Raw genomic sequence first — 10,145 nt, 5'->3', positions numbered from 1 at the left:
CACAAATGCAAGGGCCCTTCCCCACCCTAGGAATTCTGGTCTCTGATGATCACTTACATTTGCCTGGTGCTTTCTGTTTGTGGTGCCCCTTGCAGCCCCCACAGGCAGGCGGGCATTATGGAGCTTACTGCAAGGCCTCTGGGACCAACCGACTGACCCACTTGTCCAGTCCTGTCCTGGGAGCTGGGGGTGCAGTGACGACAGATGGGCGTGACGGCTGCCAGATTCCTGAGACCCGCCCTGCGGTGGGGCTACACCCAGCCGGGGAGTCTCCAGAGGTGAGGCTGTTGTTTAAAAACTTGGAGCCAGGAGGGGAGACCCCCACATTCAAGAGGAGCTTTCAGAAGATCTGGAGAAAGAACGGCAGAACACACAGCGAGGTATGTTACCTGCTTTTACCTGCCTGGTGGGGGCGGGATGCGGGAGGAGGCCTGTATCTCCGGGTGCCTGGGGCCTGGTTGCAGAGCCTGATTTACTCCTCTTCCTGGGAGCTCACCTGAGTGAGCTCACCTCTAAACGCTGGGTTAAAATGCTGCAGTTTGGATTGCTTTTTCACACTTGAAAAGTGCCCCAGTGACTTAGAAGAAAGCAGGTTCGGATCCGGGGTTGAGCACAAAGGGAAGTGGAAAGGGTGTGCCGGCTCAGAATGCCTAGTTCCAGGGGGATTTCCGGTCGGGGGTGGGAAAGCTGAGAAAGCACTGGATGGGAGGCAGAGGATGCGTCTCTCTTAGGCCATCATTAGCTGTGGGACCTCAGGGCACATGTTCCCTCCCTGGGCCCATGACTCTTTTGGGAGAGGGATTGGAAAGAATGATTTTGAAGCATTAGGATCTACAATTTAAAGATGCCAGGAATGTCCTCCGTTCCCCCTCTGCCCCTGCCTTGCCAAGCCCCCAGCCCTCCACCCTAGCCAAAGGAGTTTGTGGCTGTCATTGGAGCAGAGTGAGCATCCCATTCAAGGCAGAGGGGGTCATCGCATAAGCAGGAGTGGGGTATGCTTCCACAAGGCAGGCCTGCCTCTGGGACCCCACAGTGGCTTTTGAGCATCCTTCCCCAGCCTCCCTCAGAATCCCTGCTTTGTGGGGTCCCAGCCCCATCCCCCTTGTCGAGCCCCAGCCCATCACTGAAGACATTTTGGGTTGTTTTCCTTTCAGATGAAATCCACACTCACTTGTTAAAGACAGCCATGCATCTCTCCCTGTTGTGTCCCAGCTGCCTGCTTCACCCAGAATTGTGGGTACACAGCCTCAAACTCAAAGTGGCCCTGGATGGTATTGGAGGCCATGCCGATGGCAGGAGAAGGCTTGCCTCCAGGCTGTCAGCCACTCTGACTCATTCACTTTGGGCTGGGCTGGATTGAGACTGCTGGTCTAGCTCCTGAGAAAAGCCAGCCCTCTCTCTTGGGTCAGGAATGAGGCCTTGGACCTTCCTACAACTCTTCTCCTGCAAAGGGCTCAGCCTTTTCCTGCTCCCCATGTTATCCTCATGGCTGTGTGGAGTAGGGCAGGGTCCACACTCCTTCTCATCCATTTCAGAGGAGGAAGCTGGAATCTGGGAGGGGATGGGATTTTCCCAGGGCACCCTGTGAGTCACATACCGCTTGAAACAAGGGTCTAGAGCTCCAGCATTTTCCAAGCTTTTGGCTACAAATGCATGGGCTGCTCCAAGGGTCCTAGATCAGGACCCTAGGTAAAGACTTCTAAAAAAATCTTGAGTCTAGAAACGGAAAAGAAAAGGGGCTAGTGTGCTCTAGGGGCTTGCACTGTTGTACCCAGGTTGCTTTGCTCTGTCCTAGGTCAGGTCCTGTCTGGGGCTCACCCCATTGGCTGAAGATGAGACCACTCTTCCTCCTGTGTTTTGGTAAGTACCCCTTCTCATCCTTCCAGGCCCTGTTATATGGCAGGGAGGTGACAGCCACGGGTAGGAGGAGAGTTTACCAAAGCGTGGGCATCGCCTGTCACCTGTAGTCCCTCCAGTTGGGAATACTTGTCTACTGGGGCCACCTGTGAGATTTCCCCATTCCTTTAGTCCCTTGGGGAAGAAGATTCTCTGCCTCTCTGGAAAGGCTCCCAAATGTCTTCTTATTTTTACCCAAAGGTGGCTTGTGGTTTCCTGAGTGCACTCCACAGTTTCCCATCCTTTCTCAAGCTGGTTCCAGAGCCACTGTGGCTTAAGTTCCTGTTTTCCAGTGGATTGTAGCTGGGCACTCACAAAGTGTGGTTGGGGCCGCTTTGAAGATAAAGAAGTAGAATGAATGCAGGCCTTTCTTAATGTTCCGCCAATGGCTTAGCAGTCAGCCCTCCTCTGGGCTGCTGACAGAGGCCATGATGCAGGTGGAAAGAGCTGTGGACCTTGTCTTGAGGGCCACGTCTATGTCTCCAGCTTGATTCTAAAAGCCATATTTTAGGATCACTATGGTTTTTGGTTGCCAGTGTTTCTCTTCTTCTCCTTTTCAAGTTTCGAGTTCTAGAATATGAAATCAACTTTTAAAATCTAACAGCATCAATACAGTAATCATTACTGCCAGCAGCTAGTGGAAGCTTGAGTGAGGGAGAGGGTATCTTGCTAATGTCGGCTCCCCTAAAGGACACTGGGGTGGCCAGCAAGGCCGCCTCTTTCTGGACTGCACCATCACATATTTCTGTGATTTCAGCCTTGCCTGGCCTCCTGCATGCCCAGCAAGCCTGCTCCCGTGGGGCCTGTTATCCACCTGTCGGGGACCTGCTTGTTGGGAGGACCCGGTTTCTCCGAGCTTCATCTACCTGTGGACTGACCAAGCCTGAGACCTACTGCACCCAGTATGGCGAGGTAGGCCCTACTTCCCAGGATTAGAGGAAGGCGGGATGGGAGGGGTGTGTGAGCTGCCATTTGTCCACTGAATACCAAGAATGTACTTGGTAGGCCAAGCCCTGTGTACTATGCAGACTGGGGAGTGCAGTAAACGTGTAAGGCCAGATCTTTGCCTCTTAGGAATTTACCTGTTAGTTGGGCAAGAGGACATGTACTCAGAATTAATAAAATAGCTCATTTCTCTCTTCTCTTATCTCTCTGAGATAACACAGAGTCTTTTCTCAGCCCTTGCACATGGGCAGGATAGTTTTTCAAGTCTTGGGAGGATGCAAATTGACAAACACTGGCCCTTTAGGTGTATAGAGCCTCACGTGTCATTTGGTGCTGGGATGTGTGGGCCGAGCTGTCTTCTTGCTGTGGCAGGAACTGAGCTGTGCCACAGTTAGCAAGATACATGAGGAAGTGACTCGAAGTTATCCAGCAGGGTCAGAGGCTCAGGTGATAAGTTGGATCAAATCCAGAAACACAATGCTTTAAGCTCTGATTAACATTGCCTGTTAGCAATTGGCATTTTCAAACAGCTGCTGTATTTTTCTTCCACGTTGTCTCTGAGTCTTTTTTGTAGGAACTTTGGGTTTTTGTTTATTTTGTTTGCCCTCGATGGGGTGGAATCTTTCTTTACTAAAGTTGAGATCGCTCATTGTTTCCATGTCTCCCAGCTTCCTCATTTGGCCATTTTGCTTGTACAAGGAAATGGGTAAGGGAGCGTTTGCCCCAGGTCACTGCAGCCTTTGGGGAAAGAGACCTGGGTTGTCTGTGGTTTCCCCTCTCCAGGCTGCCGTTGTCTCTGGGCTGTGGAAGGTGGTATCTGCGAGTGGCCTCTGGGCCTTACTGCCCTTCGATTCCCTGTGTTCTCTTGGCATTTTAGTCACAGATGGTGCAGGGAAGTGACTGGAGCTGCTAAGCAGAGATGGCTGTGGTTTCTGCATCTCACCCACTTGGATGTGGGGAAACCCATTTGACAGGGTTAGGTAAGATGGCCAGTCCTAGCCAGGACTCCCCGTGGGTCTAGATTACTCCATGAGCATCAGGGGATCTGGCAGTATTGAGCTTTCTAGGCAACAGAGTGATTTTGGCTGCTCCCTTCCCCCATATCCCCCCAAATTATGAGTCCATGTCTGCAAATTTCAGGGAGACCTCTGTGGATTTCCTCTTTCAGGCTGACTTGCATTTTGGGAGGGGAGGCAAGGAGAGGTCAGAGGCCCCTGTGTTGGGATGCACCCTTGATCCCGGCCCTGTCTGAAGAGTCCCTTCTCCTCCAGGCCTGGGGCTACACTGGCCTGCCCTCTGCCTCCTCAGATGCCCCAGGGAGTCAACTGTCTCCCCTGCTCTTAAGCAGCTCCTTGAGAGCAGCACAGGAGACTGGTAGAACAGAAGTTCAGACTTTTGCAACTCTGGGGTTGGATAAATCTCAGCTATTTTTCTGCTGTGAAAGTTGAGAAGCACCGGCTCTTTTTTCCTTTTTTTCTAAGGGGGAATAAATTCAGCCTTTAGGAAAGAATAGAGGATGGCAGGTAGCATCTTGAGGGTAGTGTGTAGCTTCGGGTCTGCCACTGCTTGAGGTGTGACCTTGGGCAAGAGATTGCCCCTGTCTAAGCCTTGCTGTCCTATTCTGTAAGTGAGTATTAGATGAGATGGTCTTTAGGGTCCCTCCTTTTCCCCAGCATTCTTTGACAATGAGCCAGCTGCTGACAGTCAGCATCTCTCCCTGTCTTCTACGTCTCTGTCTTGTTTCGTTTCTCCTTCCCTCACTACTACTTGGCTACCTTTGGGAGAGGCCGTGAGTTCCAGCAATGAAGATGTGTATTAAAGGCATAGAGACTCCTCTGGACAGATGTACCCTGGACAGATGTACCCTGAACCCTCTCTGGGTGCAGTAATGGCTGCATGATAAGAATTAGAAATTCAGGTTTTGATTCTGTTGAGTTCCAATTTCAGTTTTTAAGTTTATTTTGTTATTAAATGATACTAATGGCAACTATAATTCGTTAAGCGTATCATGTGTCCTCGGCATCATACTAAGAGTTTTATATAAATTATCTCAAGTAATTCTTATAACACCCCATGAAGCGGCTCTTGTTTTCCCTGTGAGCTATTGGGAGGGTTTGGGTGTGGTCTGGAACTTCAGACTTCCATGAGAAACACATCGTACATTGAGTTTTCTGAGTAGTTAGTGATCGGGGTGTACTGGACAGCCACAGCTGGAAATGACTTTGGCCGGATGCGATGCTGTATTCCCACTGCCTCTCCCTTCAGCTTTCCCCCTCTACCAGTTCCCACTCCCACAGTCACACCTCCCTGAAGCCAAGGCCTCTGGTTAGTGCCCCTGTTCTATCTCCATGCAGGGATGACACGGCGAGTCCTGAGCCTAGTACAGATGTGCCATGAATGCAAGGGCAATGGGGTGGGGACTTGTGACCCCTGGACATTTCTGCCTTACTCACTCTACTCCCCACCCCCACTTCCAACCGACTAACAGAGGGCGACTCAGCAGAATGGAATTGCAGGAGCAGTGGAGATTCCTTCCAGTTCCAAAATTGTCTCTCCTAGTTCCCTACCTCCAGGCGTGGCTTTTTGTGTGCGTGGACCCGTCTTAGCCTGTTTGCATGCTACCTCCTCTACCCAATTCGGTCTCAGTTGCTAAATCCCATTGGTCTCAAGGGCTTCTGTAAATTCTGGGTCCATGTTGCAACCCTCGCAATGGACATAGATCTTGGCCGGCTTTGCGGTATGGCATCTTCTCTGCCTCCCCAACTTTGCCCTTCTGGGCTCGCCTGCCTTGATGACCCATTCACTGTCTGTGGTTGGGACAAGGCTATTCTTTACCAAAATGGCCTGAAGCTGTCGTCCCATCACCCTGGCCCCTTGTTTTCTTTCTTCAAGCTCCTAGATGGATTCTAGGAAAACTCACTGCACTATTATTCTCTCAATTTCAAAGCATGGATGAAAATGTCTGTGATGCCTTCCCGCCCTCATTTACTTCTGTGCTATCCCTGGGCCTCATTTGAAAAATGGGCTTCAGTGGTTGTCATGAGGACTGTATAAAAGAATGTGCAAAGGGACCACCAGCATGGTGCCTGGCAGATGCTAACCATTCTATCCAGCCCTCCTCCCCTGCCCGCCTCCTGGTGGCTGCGTCTGCAGGCAGAGGCTGCCCCATCTGCGAGCATTTCTTCCCTAATCAGGACACAAGTTCACATACCTCACTAAAATCCACCCATCCCGGGGCTGCCCTCCTCTGTGCCTCCCAGGGTGATCGCTGCCAATCTGACTTAGAGTGAGCTGTTGAAGAATCCGCAGATGGTCATGGTTAGTGAAGTCACCTCAGACTGGGGGTGAAGACTTCCTCTTTCTGGTTCTGGTTCTGACACTAATAAAAGGGATGTGACCTCATGAAAGTTACTGCTCTTCTCCAAACTGCCATTTTTCCATGTGTGAAGTGAAGGGGTTGGGTTAGTCAATCTTTGCCGTTTGTTCAACTCTGGCCACTCAGCTTGTTTCCCAGAGACAGCTGGGCCGTGTGTGACCCCGAGAGTCCACTGCCCTCTCTCAGGGCGTGTGAAGGCACAGGCTGTGCCATGCCCTTCGGTCATCTCTGGGCTTGCACATCGAAGTATCTGATAGACGTACTTTTGCTGAGGGATGAATGGTAGGTCATATTGATATGGTGCCATTCCCAAGGCTGTCTGCATTTTAAACAAGGAACGCCATAATGCTTCCTCCAAAACAGTAAACCCCCAGTGGTAGAGCTCTGGAAGCTTTAGAACTGCTTAGAGTTTCTGAGAAACGAGAAAGCAGATATTTTGGGCCGGGCACGGTGGCTCACGCCTGTAATCCCAACACTTTGGGAGGCCAAGGTGGGCAGAACATTTGAGGTCAGGAGTTGAAGACCAGCCTGGCCAACATGGTGAAACCGCATCTCTACTGAAAATACAAAAATTAGCCGGGCGTGGTGATGCATGCCTGTAATCCCAGCTACTCAGGAAACTGAAGCAGGGGAATCATTTGAACCTGGGAAGTGGAGGTTGCAGTGAGCCGATATCATACCACTGCACTCCAGCCTGAATGACAGAGCAAGACTCTGTCTCCCAAAAAAAAAAAAAGAAAGCAGATATTTTGGCCAGAGGCAGGCTCAAAATCCCTTATTGGTTGAGGACATGGATCATAGTACATATATGAACACATCCTCTGCCTACACATTCGTCTTCCTGAAGGTCAGGAAAACAGACAATTGTCAAATGAAGAAAGGCAGTGGCTGTTGGAGTGTGTGTGTCAGTGGGGAGGGCGACAAGGGTGTATTTACATGCATGTGCGCCTGCGCGTATTAGACAGGAGGCACTTCCAACTGGCTACTCTCCTCAGCTTGTTTCCAAGCGATAAAAATGACAGCTGTTTGGCTTACATAGTTAATTAACCTGAGGAATGCGCTGTGTAAGACTGTTATTAAGGCAGCTTGGTAATTAAGTTTTCCCCCAGATAGGGAGGGAATGAGGGATAAATAAAGCATTTACGGGAGCAGACACAACATTGGAGCAGACATTGTTGGGAGCAGAAGTCAGGGATGGAAAGCTTTCCGGCAAAACCCGCTGGTTCTTCATGAGCGTGTGCAAGCCCAGAGATGCTTTTAACCCCACAAGCTGAAGTAGGCTTGTGGGGTTAAAAGCAGAGAGGAGTAATGTGTAATGGGAAGGCCCAAAGACAAACATGGATGGCCTCACGACTTTGCCAGCCTGGCTTCTCACCCCATTGCTTCTGGGGTCCAGGCCTGTGGAAGCTTCTGGGCAACGTCTTGCAGACCTACCTTGCTTCTTTGCCTGGCCATCTCCCCACTGCCTGTGTGGCCATATGAGGGGCTGTAGTCATTGTAGTCATTGTCTCTACTGGCAGAACCTGTCGAGGTCCCAGGACACTAACCAACTTTCTGCACTCGGGTCTAGGGGACATCCCTCTTTGTGGAGATGTCTGGGCTGGAGTTGAGGTTGCCTTTCTAGCGGGGTGAAGCGGAAGAAGGGAGTTTCCTGAAAACCAACTCTGAAATTTTCAGTGGTTGCCAAGTGATTTCTCTGTTCCTTGAATCAGAACAGCACTGGTGTGCTAGGGAGGGGGGGGGACGAAAAGAACAGCACAGGTGGTTTTGTTGTCAGACAGGTGGGACAGGAATCTGTGCTTCCTCCCTTGCTGACTTTATGGGCTTGGACACATTTCTTAACTTATCACTTTCCTATTCTGCAAAACGGGGACACCTACCATTTGTAAATATAATTTAGCTACCTCAGAGATTTCGGAAGGATGGAATGAGATAATATATGTACGTTGCTCAGGACTGAGGCTGGTGCAGTGTAATTTTTGAGTGTGTAGCGTATATCATCTCTATAATAAGCTTCAGAAAGTGATTTCTGAATTTAGTTTGGATGGAAATAACAGCTATACTGAGTTAAAACTTTGGTCAAAATTTCATTTCATGATACAGAAAAAGACAAAGTTGAAAGTGTCTTGCATACGACAGTCCTCCTCCCACCCAGCGCCTGCAGTAGGCACTGACTTTTGATCATTGGCAATATGCATTGGCATAGAGACGCTGAGGCTTTTGAACTGTGTTGGGTTCTAACAGAAGCCTGGCTGACCAAAGGGCTTTAAGGTCTCCTTACCCCGTCCATATTGCTGGAAAATGTGTTTCTCCAGGATAGCATCTGGCGAATGTCTTATTTTTCTCTTGCTTTCTTTGTATACTTGCTGAGAGTGCCTCTAACTTCTGGGCTGATATGCTAGAGTAGGGAAGAATCCTGATAGCATGTTACAACAAGGTGGAACTTTACTGTCTCATCCGACCCTTGCATTTCAACAATAAGCAGGTGGAAGTGGAGGAGATGTATTTTCTTTGAAGGCAGCTAGAGTTTCTTTTGCTTTTGGCCCTGGTTGGTGACCATGACTCTACTGTAGCTTCTTAGATGAACCCAGATAGCCTCCTGGCTTCCTCATGGGAGGGAGCTGCGCCGTGCATAACCTGAGCCTGTTTTCCTATTTCCCCCACAGTTATCTCCGTGTTTTGCAAAAGCTCAGAGTTTTGACTTGCGTGTGCTTTCCTTTTCCACCCATCTCCACTGTGATTCAGGCCCCTGCTGGGTCTTGCCCTCTTGCTCCTTTGTCTTCCCTTGGTTCTCTGGGAGGGTTTGTCTTCCAGCCAGACTGCTGAGCTTCTAGAAAGCTCTAGGATAAGGGAGAAGGCCTAGCCTTTCCAGCTGGAGAGCAGTCAGGAGCCAAACTGGCTAGAGGCCTGACAGGCTGAATTGATAATAGTACTGTGTCTCTGAGGTAACGCAGCCAGGAGAATGCCGGCCAAATGACCCCAGAGAGGGAGGCAGCTGCAGCAGAGAGCTGCCGTAGCTGGGAGGGATGGGGGCACATCACACAGGAGGGAGGAAGAGCCTCACGCTCAGAGTCACACGTGCACACGACGCTTATAAATATGTACACCCTACATATAAGCATACCAGAATAAAGTAGAAAGGGAAACTGAGGCCCAGAGTAAAAGGATAAATTAGCAGCTTGTCTTCATGTGGGCTTCTGCCATAAGCCGCTCTATTTCAGGCTTCTGTCCTGCTAGCTCGTTGACAGGCAGAACTACTTAAAATACCTGTCTCGCCTGTTGGCTTAGCCTGTCTCTGAGGATTGAAATAAATCCCTCCTTTAGCTATGTTACTATGATAAGCAGCAAGTAGTTTGTAAGCCGATGAGGCCATCTGATCCCACCATCAGGGCCTGCACATGTGGAAGGCAGGAGAAGAAGGCATGGGTTCCCCAGATTATCCTGTGAAGACTGAGGGAGGAGCGGGGCAATAAACCCTGGGCATTTTCAGTTGGTTTTGTTTTATACTATCTACTCTCCTGGATATAAAAGTGAATAGGTATCCAAGGTATAAAAGGTTAAACAGTCCGGGCACAGTGGTTCATGCCTGCGATCCCAGCACTTTGGGAGGCTGAGGTGGGCGGGCCATTTGAGGTCAGGAGATCGAGACCAGCCTGGCCAACATAGTCAAACCCCGTCTCTACTAAAATTACAAAAATTAGCTGGGCGTAGTGGCGTGCGCCTGTAATTCCAGCTACTTGGGAGGCTGAGACGGGAGAGTTGCTTGAGCCTGTGAGGTGGAGGGTTGTGGTGAGCAGAGATTGTGCCACTGCACTCCAGTCTGGGCGAGACAGTGAGGCCCTGTCTCAAAAAAATAAAAACATAAAGAAATAAAAAGTTTAAACATAATAAAAAATAACAAAGAAGGAAAAAAGTTATCTATGAATCC

General features: G+C 49.9%; 1 protein-coding gene across 1 annotated transcript in view; it reads left to right on the top strand.

The window, feature by feature from the left end:
* Positions 1-298: 298 nt before the first annotated feature.
* The window catches only part of LAMB3 (laminin subunit beta 3), a 46,073-nt gene continuing 36,226 nt past the window's right edge, over positions 299-10,145 (top strand). The window contains exons 1-3 of the mRNA XM_012459241.2: positions 299-380; positions 1,796-1,860; positions 2,654-2,808. Of these exons, the coding sequence (XP_012314664.2) occupies positions 1,833-1,860; positions 2,654-2,808 (183 nt within the window). The 5' untranslated portion in view covers positions 299-380; positions 1,796-1,832. The remainder of the gene's footprint in view (positions 381-1,795; positions 1,861-2,653; positions 2,809-10,145) is intronic.

Source organism: Aotus nancymaae, unplaced genomic scaffold (genome assembly GCF_030222135.1).
Source record: "Aotus nancymaae isolate 86718 unplaced genomic scaffold, 86718_ANA_hifiasm-v0.15.2.pri h1tg000039l, whole genome shotgun sequence".
NCBI lineage: Eukaryota > Metazoa > Chordata > Mammalia > Primates > Aotidae > Aotus > Aotus nancymaae.
This window is presented reverse-complemented; position numbering and strand designations above follow the sequence as displayed.